The sequence below is a fragment of the Pristis pectinata genome, chromosome 11 (genome assembly GCF_009764475.1).
Source record: "Pristis pectinata isolate sPriPec2 chromosome 11, sPriPec2.1.pri, whole genome shotgun sequence".
NCBI lineage: Eukaryota > Metazoa > Chordata > Chondrichthyes > Rhinopristiformes > Pristidae > Pristis > Pristis pectinata.
The window spans coordinates 2587943-2608631 of record NC_067415.1 but is presented as its reverse complement, the minus strand read 5'-3'; the positions used below and the strand labels follow the sequence as shown (position 1 = coordinate 2608631).

The following is a 20689-nucleotide window of genomic DNA, read 5'->3' as shown; positions in this document are numbered from 1 at the left end:
ACTCTCTGTGCAAAAAAAAATTGCCCCACACATCCCCTTTAAACCTTTCCCCTCACCTTAAATATGTTTCCTCTAGTATTTGAAATTTAAACCCTGGGGAAAAGGTTCTGACTGTCTACCCTATCTATGCCTCTCATAATTTTATAAACTTGTATCAAGTCTCCCCTCAGCCTCCAACGCTCCAGAGAAAACAACCCAAGTTTGTCTAGGGTCTCGTTACAGCTCATATCGTCTAATCCAGGCAGCGTCCTGGTAAACCCCTTTCGCACCCTCTCCAAACCCTCATCATCCTTCCTGTAATGGAACGACCAGAACTGCACACAATACTCCAAGTGCGGCCTAACCAAAGTTTTATACAGCTGCAGCATGACTCCTTGACTCTTGTCCTCAGTGCCCTGACCAGTGAAGGGAAGCATGCCGTACGCCTTCTTTACCACCCTGTCTATTTGTGTGGCCACTTTCAGGGAGCTCTGGACTTGGAGCCCACCTTGCTGTGTGCAATTGCCATCCATTGGCCTGCTTCACACGAGTCAGTCCTAATTTTTTAAATTATTTTTTTAACTTAATTTAATTTAAATTAAATTAAAAATTAAAAAAATAATAAAGCAATAATGTGAGTCAGTTGCATGCTAATATTTTCCCGATGTGTTTGTAGTATTCCTTCGGCGATGTGGCACACTCCTCTGTTGTACCTCCACCAACCTTGTCCTCCTGATCTTGCAGGGCAGGCTGACTGATGGCAAGGGGAAGACCATCGAATGCAAGGACGCAATCTTCATCATGACCTCCAATGTAGCCAGTGATGAAATCGCTGAGCACGCACTGCAACTGAGGCAGGAAGCCCAGGAGTTGAGCAAGAAACGACTGGCTGAGAATCTAGGTAATAGTGTCCAGTGAACAGGCAGAGCCTGGCTTTCTCCTTTGGTAAATTACTCAATCGCACAAGATTAATCTGCTCTTATTCATTTCTTTCCCACAGCATCTATTGGGTAGGGGACACTGGTTCTTCTTCCATTGCAGGTTCTTCGCAAAATGGTCGCCTCATCTACGCCTGGTTTCACCAGTGTAGACGAGGCCACATCGTGAGCACTGAAAAATTAAACCAGGTTGGAAGAGGTGCAGGTGAACCTCTGTTTCCCTGGATGATGGTGAGGGAGGAGGTAAAGGGACAGGTGTAACACCTCCTATGGTTGCAGGGGAAAGTGCCAGGGGATGGGGGAAGGAGATATCCCCTAGTGGGCGGATCCAGAATTAGGGGCCACAGTTTCATGATAAGGCGCCGCCCGTTTGAGATGGAGATCAGAAGGAATTCCTTCTCTCAGAGGGTCGTGACCCTTTGGGGCTCTGTGGAGGCTGACAAGGCGGAGACTGACAAACATTTGAACTACGAGCAGTCATTGTTTAGCTGGTTACTATCTAGAATCGCTGATGGTAGTTGTTCTGCCATATGCGCTACCTCTCAGTACTGACCAACTATCTCTTTGAATTCAGGCCTCCTGATCTGTGAACATAAGCCCTTAAGACCATACCAGGAGTTGATCGTACCAGACCATACCAACTCCTGACCGACCAGGAGTTGGTCAGTCAGCCCCTTAAGGCTGCTCCACCACTCAGAAAGACCATGGCTGATACAATCTCAGCCTCAAAAGCACTTTCTCGTTCTCTCCCCACATCTCCCTCATAGTTCAAATATCTTTCTGTCTTCACCTTGTCAGTTTTCACAACTCTCTGGGGAGAATTCCAAGGGTCACAGCCCTCTGAGAGAAAGAAACTGTGCCCCCTAATTCTGGATAGCCCCCACTATGGAAATCTCCTTCCCTCATCCCCTGGCACTTTCCCCTGCAACCATAGGAGGTGTAACACCTGTCCCTTCACCCTCCCTCTCACCCATCCAGGGACCTAAACAGCCTTTCCAGGTGAGGCAGAGGTTTATCTGCACCTCTTCCAACCTAGTCGACTGCATTTGGTACTCACAATGTGGCCTGCTCTACATTGGTGAAACCAGGCATCCACAACGGCCATCTCGAGCTACCGGTTGTATGTCATTTTAATTCTCCTTCCTGTTCCCACACCGACCTGTCTGACTTTCGCCTTCTCCAGAGGTCAAATGCAGTTGAAAGGACAACATCTCATATTCAGCTTGGGTGACTACAACCCAATGGTATGAACATTGAATTTTCCAATTTCTGGTAACCCACACCCCCACGCTCTCCTCCCACACACTCGTCTGTCCACCTGGTTTTCCCCTCCCTTTGTTCATCTCTTCCACCTGGTTCCCTCTCCCCGTCATCCCCTCCCCATCTGGTTCCACCCATCACCTACAGCCTGTGTCCCAACCCTCCCACACCTCTTCCATCTCCCCGTCATCCCCTCCCCATCTGGTTCCACCCATCACCTACCAGCCTCTATCCCACTCCCTATGTACAGCTGCTATATTTGGCAATCTTTCCTCCACCCCCTCCCCCGCCCCCTCCCCAAGTCCTGATGCAGGGCCTCGATCTAAAACATTGATTTACACCCTTTGCCTCCACAGATGCTGCCTGACCCACTGAGTTCTTCCAGCATTCCGTTTTTTGTTCAATATTCCATCATCTGCAGTATCTTTTCTTTCAGCACCCACCATGTACATGTTTCGATTAGATCACCTCTCTTCCCTCTGTAGGCCCAACCTGCTCAACCTCTTCATACATCAACCTCTTCATCCCAGGAATTAACCAAGTGAACCTTTTCTACATTGCTTCAGGATTAACCTTCTTAACCCTGACCAAAGCAGCACACAGTCCCCGAGTGTGATCTCACCAGCACCCTTGAAATTTGCATCAAATTGTCGTACGTTTAAACTCCATACCCTTTTCTATAAAGGCTAACATTCCTTACCCTTCCTAATTACCTGCTGTACCTCCATGCTAACCCTTTGTGTTTCACATACTCAGACCCCCAGTCCCTTTGTGGTCTCACTCCATTTTAATAAAGATTTACTTTATTATTGTTCCTTCCAAAGTGGATAGCCTCACATTTTCCCACATTTTACTCCATCTGCCAACTTCTTGTCCACTTAACCTATCTCGCTTTGCAGACTCCTTGCGTCCTCACAACTTGCACACCCACTTCTCATTAGCAAAGATGCCAACAGTACACTTGGCTCCTTCTTTCAAGCCGTTAATACGGACTGTAAGTATTCTGTGTGGTTCAGTCTGGCACCGACTGATGGCTTCACCAGCTGAGATGTTGGTCAGCCCCTTGCTCGAAGTTGCCTTCGGTAACTGAGACATTGTGATCAGTATCAAGTTGGTGGCAAAAATCCAAGTCTTTGTTGATGAGGGTGGAGCCACAGCTTTTGTCTTAGCCATTAGTGTCATTACAGTCATAGAGCTATACAGCACAGAAAACAGGCCCTTTGGCCCAACTCATCCATGCTGACCAAGTTGCCTAACCAAGCTGGTCCCACTTGCCTGCATTTGACCCATATCCCTCTAAACCTTTCATATCCATGTACCTGTCCAAATGTCTTTTAAATGTTGTAATTATACCAGCCTCTACCACTCTGGCAGCTCGTTCCGTATACGTACCACCCTCTATGTGGAAAAATTGCCCATTGGGTCCCTTTTAAATCTTTCCCTCTCACTTTTAATCTATGCCCTCTAGTTTTAGACTCCCCAACTCTGGGGATAAAACTGTGACCATTCACCTTATTGATGCCCCTCATGATCTTGTAAACCTCTTTAAGGTCATCCCTCAGCCTCCTAAGCTGCAGGGAAAAAATGTCCCAGACTATCCAGTCTCTCCTTATAACTCAAACCCTCCAGTCCTGATAACATCCTTGTAAATCTTTTTTGTATCCTTTCCAGTTCCATGACATCCTTCCTACAGCAGGGCGACCAGAACCGTGCGCAGTACTCCAAATGTGGCCTTACCAACGTATTGTACAGCTGTAATATGACGTCCCAACTCCTGTACTCAGTGCTCTGACCAATGAGGCCAGCGTGCCAAACACCTTCTCCACCACGCTGTTGACCTGTGTTGCCACTTTCAAGGAACTATGTATTTGTACCCCTAGGTCTCTCTGTTCTACAACACTCGCCAAGGCCCTGCATTTACTGGGTCATTGTAAATACATTGTGCATTCCTTGCTCTTTGCCACTTATTCCTGGCACATCTGAATACCAGAGAACTTTGACTAGAGTTACTAGATTGTGTTCTTCTCCCTGGTTACTGCAGATGATGAACTTCTAACAGAGAAAGTGACCATCTCCAAGCAATTCAAAGAGCACGTGATCAGACCCATCCTGAAGGTAATGGAATTATTCACTTTAACACATGTCACGTGGACCTTCGGAGACATCAAGGAGAAAACCCATTTCCACCCTACAGCTCATCTCGCTGGTTCAACTCCCTTGTTATGTTTGTCCTCTACCTTCAAATAAGTAACTTCCTTCCAACACTCTGACCCTCCCAGTGAGTGCCCTTCCTCCAATACCTTTAAGATCAAGTTTAAATTTATTGTCGTAGGCATACATACACAGGGTATAAATGCCACGAAACTTAGCTTTTTGCAGCACAGTACATTACAAATGTGACAAACATAAACTTAAATTAACATAAATTATACATAACTTAAACATCGCAAAACTAAACACAACAAACGTAACAAGTACAAGTTGAGAGAGAGGAAAAGAAATACGGTCCAAGGTAGTGTTAGTGTGTTTCAGGTCTGTTCAAGAACCTGACAGCAGTGGGGAAGAAGCTGTTGTTGAACCTTGAGGTGTGGGTCTTCAGACTCCTGTACCTCCTGCCTGATGGCAGCATCGAGAAGAGGGCATGGCCCGGATGGTGAGGGTCCCCGATGATGGATGTTGCTTTCCTGAGACATCGCCTCTTGTAGATGTTCTCGATGGTGGGGAGAGCCGTACCCGTGATGGAACTGGCTGAGTCCCACTGTTCTCAGTAGCCTCTTGCGTTCGTGTGCATTGGAGTTTCCCTACCATACTTCAAACCGCCTATCAGGCTTTATGCCTTTAGTACCCAACCCTTCCATTGAGGGTCTCCTCTCCAATACCTTAGCCTCCTCAGCGAGGTTGATCCCTCCAATACCCAGCCTTCCTAATGGGGTTGTCCCCCCAACACTCCCAGTGAGGGTTACACACAAAATACCCCACTTCCCAGTGAGAAACTTCCCTGTAATACTTCTCCCCTTTAATACCCACATCCTACAGTGGATGCTCCATCCCATTGCCTCTCAGCACTCTTCTCCACTGGTCCCATTAAATGCAGCCATGGGCAATTTGAACATCTCTAATTTCTTTGATCTCTAAGATCTTAACTACTATTAAACTGTTAATACACCGAGTAAAGAAATTGTTATAAATATATGCTCATGGGCTGCAAATGTAACCATGCTAATATTTTCCAATGGAATGTTTCTGGAGGGACTTCAGAGTGGCACACCAAACATGACTGGTGTACCTTTCCCAGCCTCTCTACAGCGCTTGACATTGTGAATCACTCCACTCTTCTCACCTGCCTCTTGCTCACCTGTTCCATAGTGTAGTCATCCTCATAATATCATTAGTTTGGTGTTAACGAAACAGTAAAGGAACAAATCCTGACACAATGCCGAACTTCCTTCCATCCAGGCCCACTTCCGACGGGATGAATTTCTGGGCAGAATCAATGAAATTGTTTATTTCCTCCCCTTCTGCCATTCGGAGTTGATTCAGCTGGTCAACAAGGAGTTAAACTTTTGGGCCAAGAAGGTAAGAAAGGAAACCTGGACTTACCATAATCACATCATGCTGTGTGTCTCAGAATCAACCCTACAGTGCACAAGGCCACTCGGCCTATCATACTTGTACTGTTTGTTTTCTGTAGACCAAAAGACATCGAGGGGTGTGGGGAGAGAGAGGAGGAATATGCCATTGAGATAGAAGGTCAGATTGAATCGGAGTTATGTTGAGTAAGTTTGTGGATGACATGAAAGTTGGTGGTGTTGTGGAGAGCGAGGAAGGTTGCCTAAGGCTACGGCAGGATGTAGATCAGACAGTGCTGAGCAGATCGTTGGCAGCTGGAACTTAATCTCAACAGGTGTGAGGGGAATGCATTTTGGGAAGTCAAATAGTGGTAGGGTGTATACAGTAAATGGTAGGGCGCTAAGGAATGTTGGTAAACAGAGAGACCTTGGAGTTCAAGTTCTTAGTCCCCTGAAAATGGCAACACAGGTCGATAGGGTGATGAAGAAGGCATTTGACATACTTGCCTTCATAGGTCAGGTCAATAGAATATAAGAGTTGGGACGTCATGTTGCAACTTTACAAGACACAGGTTAGGCCCGAAGCACTGTGTGCAGATCTGGTCACCACACTGTAGGAAGGACGTGGTTGCGCTGGAGAGGGTGCAGAGGAGATTCACCAGGACATTGCCTGGATCGGAGGATTTATGGGGAGAGATTGGACAGGCTGGGCTTGCTTTCCCTGGAGCAGAGGGAGCTGAGGGGGGACCTGATAGAATTGAACAAATTATAAGAGGCACAGACAGGGGAGATGGTCAGATCCTTCTTCCCATGGTTGGGGTTGGAAAAACAAGACGGGACAGGTTTAAGGTGAGAGGATGGAGTTGTGAAGGGGATCTGAGGGGTAAGTTTTTCACACGGAGAGGGGTTGATATCTGGAACGCACTGCCAGAGCAGGCGGCGGAATCAGATACAGTCACTGCGTTTAAGAGGCGCTTAGATAGACACTTAAATAGAAAAGGTACAGAAGGATATGGTCCTGATGCGGGCAAAGGGGATTAATGTAGAGGGGCAAAAAGGGTCTGCATAGACATGTGGGCTGAAGGGTCTATTTCTGTGCTGTAGAACTCTTAAGACTGAATGGCAGAGCAGGCTGAATGGTCTTCTCCTGCCCCTCCTTGGTTTCTCTGAAATTAATTCCCTCCCACTCTTCCCCACAGCAGTCATTTTGTTCCCAAGTATTTATCACAGGAAAGTACAGCGCCTGCTCTTCTCAAAGCAATGCAGTTAGACCCACTCCCTGCCTCTTTCAATGTATCCCCGAATTATTTTCTTCTTCCATTATCTATTGAATCCCGTTTTGAAGGTTCTGGTTGAATTTGTTTCCAGGCAGTGCAGTCTAAATCATATCCACTCCTGGTGTTTTGTCGTCAACTGCCTTCAGTCTGTGTCTCCTGCTCATTAATCCTTCAGTCATTGGAGGAAGTTATTATTTGCCCCATTGCAACACCATCAGATGGCTTTTTTCAAATTTTATATTTTTATTTAACTTCTTGAATTTAAATTCTTCAGCAGCCAGGTGGGATTCGAACTCACCCTTCTGGATCAGTGCCCAGAACTCTGGCTTCTAGTCCACTAATATATTCCAGATTATTAACTGAATTTAAACAAAAAATGGAATATTTTGTCTGGTACTGGAGACCACACTTTAGGAGAGGTGTCAAGGCTTCAGTCAGGGCAGAGAGGAGATTTATTAAAAAGGAGGGACTTCATTTCTTTGGATAGACAGGGGAAGCTGGGATTGTGCTCCTTAGAACAGAGGAGGTTGTGAAGAGATCTGATAGATTTAAAATCAGGAAGACTATAGAAAGAGTATATTGTGGACACAGAGCAAGGGGTGGGGAATGAAAGTGATTGGCAAAAGGACCATAAGTGACAGGGGGAGAAGCTTTTTTTAACAGAGAAGTGGTTGGGGAGTGGAATGCATGGCCAGGGAAAAGTGGGGGCAGATTCAAATGAGAGCTGGATCAGTACCTGAAAGGAAAGGCTGAGTACAGAGGTTGGGATGTTATGTTGCCATTATACAAGACACTGGTGAGGCCATACTTGGAGTATTATGTACAGTTTTGGTCACCCTGCTATGGGAAAGATGCCATTAAACTGGAAAGAGTGCAGAGGAGATTTACAAGGATGTTGCCAGGACTCGAGGGACTGAGTTATAGGGAGAGGTTGGGCAGGATAGGACTTTATTCCTTAGAATGTAGGAGCCTGTGGGGTGTTTTTAAAGAGGCTTATAAGATCATGAGGGGCATCGATAAGGTGAATGCACTCGATCTTTTTCCCATGATTGGGGAATCAAGAACTAGAGGGCATAGGTTTAAAGTGAGAGGGGAAAGATTTAATAGGAACCTGAGAGGTAACTTTTTGACACAGAAAGTGATGTGTGTATGGAACGAGCAAATGAGAACCAGAGGAAGTGGTTGAGGCAGGTACATTAGCAACATTTAAAAAACACTTGGACAGATCCGTGGATAGGAAAGGTTTAGAGGGATATGGGCCAAATGCAGGCAAATGGGACTGGCTTAGATGGGCATCTTCGTCGGCATGGACGAGTTGGGCTGAAGGGCCTGTTTCCATGCTGTATGAATCTGTGACTCTGTGAAACGATTTCCATGGCTGTGGGGAGAGGAACCAATTGGATTGCTCTTACACAGAGTCAGTAAGATAAGATAAGACAAGACATCTTTATTAGTCACATGTACATCGAAACACACAGTGAAATGCATCTTTTGCGTAGAGTGTTCTGGGGGCAGCCCACAAGTGTTGCCACACTTCCGGCGCCAACATAGCACGCCCACAACTTCCTAACCTGTACGTCTTTGGAACGTGGGAGGAAACCGGAGCACCCGGAGGAAACCCACGCAGACACGGGGAGAACGTACAAACTCCTTACAGACAGCGGCCGGAATTGAACCCGGATCGCTGGCGCTGTAAAGCGTTACACTAGCCACTACACTACTGAGTCCCGATCCAGGGTTTCGACCTGAAACGATGACAATTCCTTTCCTCACACACATGCTGCTCAACCCACTGGGTTCCTCCAGCAGAGTGACCAGCGGCCTCGCCTCCACTTCCCTGCCTATTCCTTGTGCATGGAATAGAACAGGTTGGAATGGGGCAGTATGTTAGCCCGACTTAGAGGAATGACGGGCTGAATGGCCTCCTTCATGGTTTAACCATTCTGTGAATGCTGTTGGGGAAGGAGTTCTAGGATTTAGACCCAACGCCGATGAAGGAACAATGAGATATTTCCAAGTGAGGATGGTGTGTATCTGGGAAGGGAACCTGCAGGTGGTGGTGTTCGCTGATCCATTGAGAACATAAATTATAGGAGGCTCCTCAAGCCTGTACCACATTCTGATCAGTGGCCTCACCTCCACTTTGCTGCCTATTTCATGTCCGTGGATTAGGACAAGTTGGGATGGGGTTGGGAGGGGGGAGTATGTTCGCCTGACCCAGAGGAGCATTGAGATCTTGGAAGTTTATAGGGCGAGGGACATTCCAAAAGTAAGGATTTGAAACAGAGATTGACAGTTTTGGAATTGAGTTTTGGACCTTACAGTAAGAATGGCTCACAGCTCACTTACTCTGCCATTAATCTCTGGAGCCGCATTGAGGGTGGGCTGCATATTCTGATGAAGGGTCTTGAATCCAAGACATTGACTCTGTTTCTCTCTTCACAGACACTGTCCGACCTGCTGAGTAATTCTGTTTCAGCTTTTGTTTCAGATTTCCAGCATCTGCAGTTTGTGAAAATAAAAGCAGAAAAGTCTAGAAACACTCGGGTCAGGCAACATGTGTAGAAAGAGAAACAGCTAACGTTCGCAGTCCAGAACCAGAGGCTGTTAGACAGACACATGAATATGCAGGGAATGGAGGGATGTGGATCATATGCAGGCAGAAGAGATTTAGTTTAATTTGGCATCATGTTCAGCACACTCACCATGGGCCAAAGAGCCTGTTCCTGTGCTGTACCTATAGAGTCATGCAGCACGGAAACAGGCCCTTCAGCCCAACTGGTCCATGCCGACCAAGATTCCCATCTAAGCTTGTCCCATGAGCCTGCATTTGGCCCATATCCCTCTAAACCTTTCCTATCCATGTACCTGTCCAAATGCCTTTTAAATCCTGTTAATGTACCTACCTCAACCGCTTCCTCTGGCAGCTCGTTCCATATACTGACCACCCTCTGGGTGAAAAAGTTGCCCCTTGGGTTCCTATTAAATTTCTCCCTTCTCACCTTAAACCTGTGCCCTTTAGTTCTTGATTCCCCAACCATGGGAAAAAAGACTGTGCACATTCCCCTTATCTATGCCCCTCATGATTTTATACACTTCTATAAGATCACCCCTCATTCTCCTACGCTCCAATGAAAAAAGTCCCAACCTCTCTCTATAACTCAGTCCCTCAAGTCCCGGCAACATCCTCGTAAATCTCCTCTGCACTGTTTCCAGCTTAATACATCTTTCCTACTGTTCTATGTAGAACCCTTCATCAGAGACCCTTCTCTCCCCACAGAAGCTGCCTGATCTGCTGAATGTTTCCAGCATTTTCTGTTTTTATTTCAGGTTTATAGCATCTGCAGTTTTTTGATTGCTAGCATCCACAATTCTTGGTTTGGTTTTCAATTATTGTTGCACTTGTTTATTATGGGGAGATAAAGAGGATACAGTAAATCCTGTAATCACACAGCCTTTGTTTCCCCTCAGGCCAAGCAGCGACATGATATCACCCTGCAGTGGGACCGGCAAGTGATGGATGTTCTGGCAGAAGGGTACAACCTGCACTACGGGGCTAGATCCATCAAACACGAGGTGAGTCTGGGGGCTGGGCAGTGCTGCCAATAAATCACAGCTTCTGTAAATAAAGCAGATTAAATATGATTATGTCATACATCACAATGAGTAATACAGTAGGCTTCTCGTCAGCTGCACTCAGCAAGCCAGGGAATGAAAGAACATCAGTACAAAGAGGGCATGGTTTTAAAGTAATGGGTGGGAAGTTCAAGGGAGATATCAGAGGAAGGTTTTTTACCCAGAGAGTGGTTGGGGCAGGAATGCGCTGCCTGGGGTGGTGGTGGAGGCAGGTACATTGGTCAAGTTCAAGAGATTGCCAGATAAACATATGGAGGAATTTAAAATAGAGGGATATGTGGGAGGAAGGGGTTAGATAGTCTTAGGTGAGGTTTAAAGGTCGGCACAACATTGTGAGCCAAATGGCCTGTATTTGTGCTGTATTGTTCTATGTTATTAAATGTAACATGCCGACAACCCAGGAGAACCACAGACTGAGGCAGGGACAAGGGTCCGTGGGGTCATAAAATGGTACAACACCACAAGAGGCCATTCAGCCCTCAAGTCTTCCTCTTTCAATCTTCACCCACATTTCACAACTGCCTCAACTAACCTAGAACACAGAACAGTGCAGCCCAGGAACAGGCCCTTCAGCCCACAATGTCAGGGCTGACCATGATGCCAAATTAAACTAATCCCTTCTGCCTGCACATGATCCACATCCCTCCACTCCCTGCACATTCATGTGCCTGTCTAAAAGCCTCTTAAACCCCTCTATTGTATCTGCCTCCACCACCACCCCTGGCAGCCTGTTCCAGGCACCCACCACTCTCTGTGTAAAACAAAAACAACATCCCGCACACCTCCTTTAAACTCCCCCCTTCCCCCCCCCCCCCACCTCACCTTAAAGTTATACCTTCTAGAATTCGATGTTTCTAACCTGGAAAAAAAGGATTCTGACTGTCTACCCTATCTATGCCTCTCATAATTTTATAAACCTCTATCAGGTCTCCCCTCAGCCTCTGACGCTCCAGAGAAAACAACCCAAGTTCATCCAAACTCTCTTTGTAGCTCATGCCCTCTAATCCAGGCAACATCCTGGTGAACCTCTTCTGCACCCGTTCCAAACCCTCCACATCCTTCTTATAATGGGGCGACCAGAACTGCACACAGTACTCCAAGTGCCATCTAACTAAAGTTTTATACAGCTGCAACATGACCTCTTGACCCTTATACTCAATGCCCTGATGAAGGCAAGCGTGCCATACGCCTTCTTTACCACCCGATCTACTGTGTGGCCACATTCAGTGAGCTATGAACTTGGACCTCAAGATCCCTCTGTACATCAATGCTGTTAAGGGTCCTGCCATTAACTGTAACTTTCCCTTTAAATTTAGCCTCCCAAAATGTAACACCTCACACAGGCATATAAATATTGCATAGAGAGAGTAGATAGTCAGGGTCATTTTCCCGGAGTGGGAATGTGAAATACTAGAGGGCAAAGCTTTAGGGTGAGAGGGGGAAAGTTTAAAGGAGCTGTAGGGGGTGTGTTTTACACAGAGTGGTGGGCACCTGGAACACGCTGCCAGGGGAGGTGGTGGAGGCAGATACAACTGCAACGTTGAAGAAGCATTTAGATAGGCACATGAATGTGCAGGGAATGGAGGTATGTGGATCATGTGCAGGCAGATGGGATTTGTTTAAATTGGCATCATGTTAGGCTCAGACATGGTGGGCCGAAGGGCCTGTTCCTATGCTGTACCATGTTCCATGTTCCAAAGTCTAAACGTGAGAATCAGGGCCCTCAGGAAACATTTCTCCATGCGGAGGATAGTAGAAATTTGGATCTTTCTTTTGCAAATGGTAATTAACATGAAATTACTTGGAATGATCTTCCTTACGTGGAATGATCTGCCTGGATAGCAGGCAAGCAAAAGCTTTTCACTGTATGTGACAATAATAAACCAATTACCAAGTTAGACTGTTATGAAACAGCAGTAACAGAGATTAACAAGGGAAAAAAAGAGTTAAAGGGACAGATCGGCCAAGAACGAGGGAGCAAATGCCCGCTTTCTGTTCCCACGTCCCTTGTGTTGAGCTCGCTTGGAGCAGTGAAGGTGGCCAAGACGGGAGTGGGAGAGGGCAGAAGGGGAAACGAGAGGTCGGGGGCCACACTTGCGGACTGAACTGGGTGCACAGTCGGTGACCACAGTGTGGAGGGGACCACATCATAGAGTCGGTACTTTGGCCCACCACGTGAGAATCGAGCTCAGCATGGATTGGAAAAGGGGGCTTAATGTATCAATTACTTCTGACAAATTTAGGAGCCGAGAGGTAATGTTGCAGCTATATAGGTCCCTGGTCAGACCCCACTTGGAGTACTGTGCTCAGTTCTGGTCACCTCACTACAGGAAGGATGTGGAAGCCATAGATAGGGTGCAGAAGAGATTTACAAGGATGTTGCCTGGATTGGGGAGCATGCCTTATGAAAACAGGTTGAGTGAACTTGGCCTTTTCTCCTTGGAGCGACGGAGGATGAGGGGGGACCTGATAGAGGTGTATAAGATGATGAGAGGCATTGATCGTGTGGATAGTCAGAGGCTTTTTCCCAGGGCTGAAATGGTGGCCACAAGAGGACACAGGTTTAAGGTGCTGGGGTGTAGGTACAGAGGAGATGTCAGGGGTAAGTTTTTTACTCAGAGAGTGGTGAGTGTGTGGAATGGGCTGCCGGCAGCGGTGGTGGAGGCGGATACGATAGGGTCTTTTAAGAGACTTTTGGATAGGTACATGGAGCTGAGAAAAATAGAGGGCTATGGGTAAGCCTAGTAATTTCTAAGGTAAGGACATGTTCGGCACAACTTTGTGGGCCAAAGGGCCTGTAAGTGCTGTAGGTTTTCTATGTTTCTAACATGTCCCCCCTCCCTTGGTCTCTCCCCAGGTGGAGCGACGGGTTGTTAACCAGTTGGCAGCTGCCTACGAGCAGGAGCTGCTGCCTCATGGCTGCATCCTGCGCATCGCTGTAGAAGGCCCTGGCGCGGGGGCGGTGAAGGGACAAGCTGGGAAGCCAAGGGAGGCTGACTCCAAGGGTGCGAAGATCAGGCTGGAGATCGTGGACAAAGATAGCAAGTCCCGCCGGCTGGATATTCAGCCCCCAATTAAAGCCAACAAGGTGGCTCACTGGCGATAGAGCAGAACGGACGTCGACCCTGGGCACTTGAATGGAAACACTGGACCCCAGTTGTACCCCCTCTAAACCCCCCCCCATCCCCCCAATCCCACCCTGACCTCTGAATCGTTGCCACCTTCCCCACTGTAGTCGCTGACTCCTGCCATGCACAGGGTCACTCGCCATGGGAGATGTACCAGAGACGAGGATGAAGGACTGAACAGCCTCCCCTTGCTGCAGGAACCGGGGGCAAGTGTTTGGGATTTGATGGTTCCAGGACGGTTTCCAAATGTCACCCAGAAACACTGCAGCTTTGGTTCCAAAGCAGGGCGTGGGTGGTGAAAGCTGCCAGTTTGTACAGAGTAAGTGACACACTAACCACCGAGAGAGAGAGGTGTATAAATTGTGTGTTTCTGGTGGTAAACGGGTAGCCAATTTGGAATTATTTTGCCTGAATTATACTTTGAACTGCACAAGCTCAGAGCAGTGGGCCTTGTTATTTCCCTGGTCTCGTCAAACACAGGGCAACCAAATGCAGTGCGACCTTCTCAGCACCCTCTGCTGTGGAGTTCAGCATCGTCACTGGGTGGAATCCCGTTCCACACTGACCTGCAAACCCAACCTTGCAGCCTGACCCCCCTCACCAGCTGCTGCATCTCTGTCACGGGCTTGTAATTCTGGGATTTGCCAGACTTGTATGATTTGCAAAGGCCATTTTTTTAGGTGTTGCTTCCTAGCTTCTGCACTGTCAGAGGGGCAGTACTGAGGGAGTGCTGCATTGTGGGAGGGACGGTACTGAGGGAGGGTCACACTGTGGGGGGGGAGGGGCGGTACTGATCTGGCTGCACTTCAGCCCGATGCTGCTGATCTACGGTCACCCGGTTCGGCGGGGGGTGAGTCACGCGGGGGATCTCCTGGTGGGTCTTCTCCTGGGCCTGACCAAGCTGGCCATCCACGGGTCCTGGTGGCGGGTGGCTGAGGGTTCCAGCCGGTCCACCTGCCTGCCCGTCTTTGGGCTTGCATCCGCGTGCGGGTGTCCTTGGAGAGGGAGCACGTGGTCTCCACGGGCACCCTGGCTGAGTTCCACGCTCGGTAGGCCCCTCGGGATCGCATGTGTCGTGGATGGTGATAAGCAGACAGTCTGTGCGATGAAACGCCACACCGTCCCTCCCACAGTGCCCGGAACACAGACTCCAACACCTGGCAAACCAGAGTCCTTCCAAGAAGAAAACTGCTCCAGCCCACCACTCCAGATAAAGCCCACACTCCCCCACCGCCCAACATTCTCCACAACTGCACTGTTGGATTTTTACAATCACATCATCAGTTCGACGGGAGAGCGTACTCAGTACCAGCCCTCCCTCAGGGTGACACTCCCTCAGCACTGCCCCTGACAGCCCAACACTGCCTCAGTACTGATGTAAATGGGGGAGGACTCCCTTGTAGAGAGACCCACTGGGACCCCCCTCACTGTCAGGTGACAGAACAGACCGCCACGCTGTGTCTAGATGGCAAATGTGGGAAAGGGTGTAGAGAGTGTGTAGACTCACCCCGTACAGGACATACCTCCATGTGGCATGGAACTGCGCGGAGGACAATTCTGAGAAAGGGCTCATGTTGTGTGGGACCGGCTCCCATGGAACGTTTCAGGGTCTGGGTCCGATGTGCAGTTCTGGCCAAGTGGGGATTAGTCCGGTCAGGATCACTCACACTCACACTCACAAGCCCCCTCGACGTCCACCGTGACGGGATGGACAGAGGTTTTGGCCGCAAACCCCAGTGGTGAGCAGCTCGCTCCCCCACCGTCCAGTCCATCCCTTTGTCCAGCCCCTCCCTCCGCCAGCGGGAGAACACCCTGACTGGAGGCCACCATGTCCCAGACTCTGAAAAGGTCCTGGTAAAAGACAGGCAACTCCCACAAACCAGTGCTGCCAATCCTCGCCGTTGGGAGCTGTGTGTCGTCCTGAAGGTGTCCCAGTGGGGGAAATACTTCACCAGCTCATGTTATCTGGGAGGATGCTCAGCGTACAGGTATCTCTGCAGGGTCCGAGGGTGGAGAGGCACCACCAGGGCAGGGACACACACCAGCGACTGACCGCCCTCCTCGATCAGGAGACTCAGGACCACAGCAGAGACCCAGGGCTTCCTGTTGCCTCAGAAGAAGTCCACCAACTTCCTCTGGATCTTGGTGGCAACCGCAGGTGTGGGACCAAAGTGACCAACTGGTACCACAGCACAGAGGTCACCGGTTGGTTTATGACCAGCGTCAGCCCCTGTAGGAAAGCACTCGGTGCAGTCCTGCCCAGTGCCCGAGCTGGATGGTGACTTTCGCTTCCAGCTCCTGTCACTTTGCCGGCCAGGCTTCCACAGCGGGAAGACTCCACCTTCTCTGGGTAGATCCCAGACAGAGGAGGTGGAATCTCGTCTCCACAAGGAGTCCACCCACGACTGACCTACCAGGTGTCCAGAAGATTTCTCCCAATTGATCCATGCAGAGAATGCCCTGAGAAAGACTGGCTGGCATTTGGGCATCCCCTGCAGGCCAACGGGACCTGCGACCAAGGAGCACGTTGTCGACATAAGCCAAGAGGATGAGCTTGATGCCCCACCCCACACAGAGCTAAATCTCTGAAGAAAACATGACAATGGCTCCACACAGAAGGAACACAGCTGGGCACATTTGGCGTATCTCTGACGTACTCCCCACCAGTATACTATCAAATTACATCTGATAACACTCCCAGGATGCAGCCTCATGGCAATTTAATACATCAAAGGTACTGAGTGTAAATAAATGCAACTAAATATAAAAGTTAGTGTGAACAGCATCTGTGACAAGAAAACCTGCACTAACCTGGTTCTGTGGTGAACTTGGCCTGGAAGGACATCGAGATCTTTCTGCCCTATTAATGCCATTAAATAAAAGAGGAATAGATGGATGAGAATATCCAAGGAATAATTAGTAAGTTTGCAGATGGCGCAAGAATAGGCGGTGTGGACAGGGGAGTACCAACAATTGCAGCAGGACCTTGATGAGCTTGGTAGGTGGGCTGAGGAATGGCATTTAATTCAGATGAGTGCAAAGTGTTACATTTTGGAAGGACCAATCAAGGTAGGAATCTTACATTGAACGGAAGGACCCTGGGTATCGTAGTAGAACAGAGGGACCTTGGAGTACAAGGTGCATGGTTCCCTTAAAGTGGAATCACAGAGAGTGAGGGCAGTGCAGAAGGCTTTTGGTACGCTGGCCTTCATCAGTCAGGGCATTGAATATAGAAGCTGGGAGGTTATGTTGCGATTGTACAGGACGTTGGTGAGGCCACACTTGAAGTATCGTTTTCAGTTTTGGTCACCCTGTTATAGGAAGCATGTGACTAAACTGGAAAGAGTGCAAAAAAGATTTACAAGGATGTTGCCAGGACTCGAGGGACTGACTTATAGGGTAGATAGAGGTGGTAGATATATGGAACCAGGTGAGGCAGGTACACTAGATACACTTAAGAAGTATGTGGACAGGTACATGGATGACAAGAGTTTAGAGGAGCCCAAAATTGCTCACAATATTCCAGTGCATGGGTTTCCTCCGGGTGCTCCAGTTTCCTCCCACATTCCAAAGATGTACAAGTTAGGAAGTTGTGGGCATTCTATGTTGGCACCAGAAGTGTGGCAACACTTGCGGGCTGCCTCCAGAACACTCTACACAAAAGCTGTATTTCACCGTGTGTTTCGATGTACCTGTGACTAATAAAGAAATCTTAAAATGCAGTCTGACCAAGACCTATAAAGACTCAACAGTACATCCTTGCTTTTATATTCTAGTCCTCTCGAAATGAATGCTAACATTGCATTTGCCTTCCTTACCACCGACTCAACCTGCAAGTTAACCTTCAGGGAGTCCTGCACTAGGACTCCCAAGTCCCTTTGCACCTCCAATTTCTGAAGTTCCTCCCTATTTAGAAAATAGTCCATGCCTTTATTCTTCCTACCAAAGTGCATAACCCCACACTTCCCTATGCTGAATTCCATCTGCCACTTCTTTGCCTACACTTCAAGACACTGGTCTTAAAACCCAAATTTCTAACCACACTTGGTTCACCTGCCTAATATTTCCTTATGATGTATAAAACTTTGGTGAGGCCACACTTGAAATATCGTGTGCAATTCTGGTCGCCCCATTACAGGAAGGATGTGGAGGCTTTGGAGAGGGTGCAGAAGAGCTTCACCAGGATGCTGCCTGGATTAGAGGATATGCGCTATAATGAGAGGTTGGACAAACTTGTTTTCTCTGGAGCGTCGGAGACTGAGGGGAGACCTGACAGAAGTTTATAAAATTATGAGAGGCATAGATAGGGTGGACAGAATCTTTTTCCCAGGGTAGAAATGTCAAATACTAGAGGAGATGAGATGGGGAAAGTCTAATGGAGATGTGTGGGGCAAGTTATTTACACAGAGAGTGGTGGGTGCCTGGAACAGGCTGCCAGGGGTGGTGGTGGTGGAAGTAGATCCAATAGTGGCGTTTAAAAGGCTGTTAGGCACATGAATATGGAGGGATGTGGATCATGTGCGGGCAGAAGGGATTTAGTTTAATTCAGCATTGTGGTCAGCACAGACATCGTGGGCCGAAGGGCCTGTTCCTGTGCTGTACTGTTCCATGTTGTATGTAGCTGATTTTCCATCTGGCAATCCCCTTGAGACATTTCACTGAGTAAAAGGCTCAACATAAATGCAAGTTGATGCAGTGGCTGATGGTGAGAGCAAGTGAAGTGATTGAAAGGCTGGTATATCAGTGCTTACCCTTCCTTCCCTGATACTCTTCAATGCTCTCAGCAATCAGTAGCTCAGGCACCAGTGATCTGAACAGTGTAAATAACATTAGCATGCTAATTCCTCCATTCGCTCCCCTTCTTTGCAATTTGCCAAGGGGAATTAAGTAAATCAGCAGAGAAATGTGCAGGGATATGTGCTAAACCAAGAGTGACGGACCAGGGTTAGAGGGCAGATCATTAGTCTAAAATATACAGCTCTGCATGATCCACAGATATAAAAGAGAATAAGTGTGAGGCAAAAAATGACAAGGAAATTCAATTAGTGTTACAGTCACATGTGTGTCCTCTATAATTCCATTAGCTCCTTCAATGAGCGACTGCCTTTTTCCCTGTGCTTGAGTGCTAAGGGAATTTTACATCTCAAAGCATATAGTAGAGAAGGAGGCCATTTGGCCCATATGTCTATGTTTGTTCAGTTATCCTATTAAACCATGCTCCTCTTCATAGTTTTCTTATGACAGAGAAGGACATGGAGGTTTTAAAAGCCACTTGGACAGGTACGTGGATAGGAAAGGTTTACAGGGATCTGGGAAAATGGGACGAGCTTGGATGGACATCTTGGTCAGTATGGACTGTTCAATGGAGCGTAGGGGAATATGGGGTGATTTTATAGAGGTATAAAATCATGAGGGGCATAGATAGGGTCAATGTTCTCAGTCTTTTTCCCAGAGTTGGGGAATCAAGGACTGGAGGGCACAGGTTTAAGGTGAGAGGGGAGAGGTTTAATAGGAACCTGAAGAGCAACCTTTTCACCCAGAGGGTGGTCAGTGTCTCAAAATGAGCTGCCAGAGGAAGTGGCTGATGCAGGTACATCAACAACATTTAAAAGGCACTTGGACATAAAAGCAAAAGAGAGGCCATGCAATATTGTAAGAATTAGTGGGAAGCTAGAGGATTGGGAAGCTTTTAAAAACCAACAGCAGGCAACTAAAAAAGCAATAAGGGGAGGAAAGATGAAATTTAGAGGTGAGCTAGCCAATGATATAAAAGAGGATGCCAAAAGCTTTTTTCAGATATATGAGGAGTAAAAGAGAGGCAAGAGTGGACATCGGACCGCTGGAAAATGACGCTGGAGAGCTAGTAATGGGGAAACAAAGAAACGGCGGACAAACTGACTAAGTATTCTGTGTCAGTCTTCACTGCAGAAGACACCAGCAATATGCCAGAAATTCGAGAGGATCAGGGGGCAGAAGTGAGTGTAGTCGCTGTTACTAAGAAGAAGGTGCTTGGGAAGCTGAAAGCTGTGAAGGTAGATAAGTCACCTGGACCAGCTGGACTACACCCAGGGTTCTGAAAGAGGTAGCTGCAGAGACTGTGGAGGCATTAGTAGTGATCTTTCAAGAATGACTAGAGTCAGGAATGGTTCCAGAGGACTGGAATATCGCAAATGTCACTCCCCTCTTTAAGAAGGGAGGGAGGCAATAGACAGGAAATTATAGGCCAGTCAGCCTGACCTCAGTGGTTGGTAAGATGTTAGAGTCCATTATTAAGGATGAGGTTTCGAGGTACCTGGAAGCTCATGATAAAATAGGCCAAAGCTTTCATTAATGGCAGATCTTGCCTGACAAATCTGCTGGAATTCTTCAAGGAAGTAACAGGCAGGATAGACAAAGGAGAGTCAGTGGATGTTGTTTACTTGGATTTTCAGAAGGCCTTTGATGAAGTGCCACACATGAGGCTGCTAAACAAGATAGGAGCCCATGGTATTACAGGAAAGGTACCAGCATGGATAGAAGATTGGCTGACTGGCAGAAGGCAAAGAGTGGGAATAAAGGGGGCCTTTTCTGGTTGGCTGCCGGTGACTATTGGTGTTCCGCAGGGGTCGGTGTTGGGTCTGCTACTTTTCACGTTGTATGTTAATGATTTGGATGATGGAACTGAGGGCTGTGAGGGCTGTGTGGCCAAGTTTGTGGATGATACAAAGTTAGGTGGAGGGGCAGGTAGTGTTGAGGAAGCAGGGAGTCTGCAGAAGGACTTGGACGGGTTGGGAGGATGGGCAAAGAAGTGGCAGATGGAACACAGCGTCGGGAAGTGTACGGTCACGCACTTTGGTAGGAGAAATAAAGGCACAGACTATTTTCTAAACGGGGAGCGAGTTCAGAAATCAGAGGTGCGAAGG

General features: G+C 47.9%; 1 protein-coding gene across 1 annotated transcript in view; it reads left to right on the top strand.

The window, feature by feature from the left end:
* The window catches only part of clpb (caseinolytic mitochondrial matrix peptidase chaperone subunit B), a 115634-nt gene extending 101235 nt beyond the window's left edge, over positions 1–14399 (top strand). Inside the window, exons 12-16 of the mRNA XM_052026673.1 lie at positions 724–880; positions 4219–4292; positions 5634–5753; positions 10495–10599; positions 13517–14399. Of these exons, the coding sequence (XP_051882633.1) occupies positions 724–880; positions 4219–4292; positions 5634–5753; positions 10495–10599; positions 13517–13765 (705 nt within the window). The 3' untranslated portion in view covers positions 13766–14399. The remainder of the gene's footprint in view (positions 1–723; positions 881–4218; positions 4293–5633; positions 5754–10494; positions 10600–13516) is intronic.
* The last annotated feature ends 6290 nt before the right edge of the window (positions 14400–20689 follow it).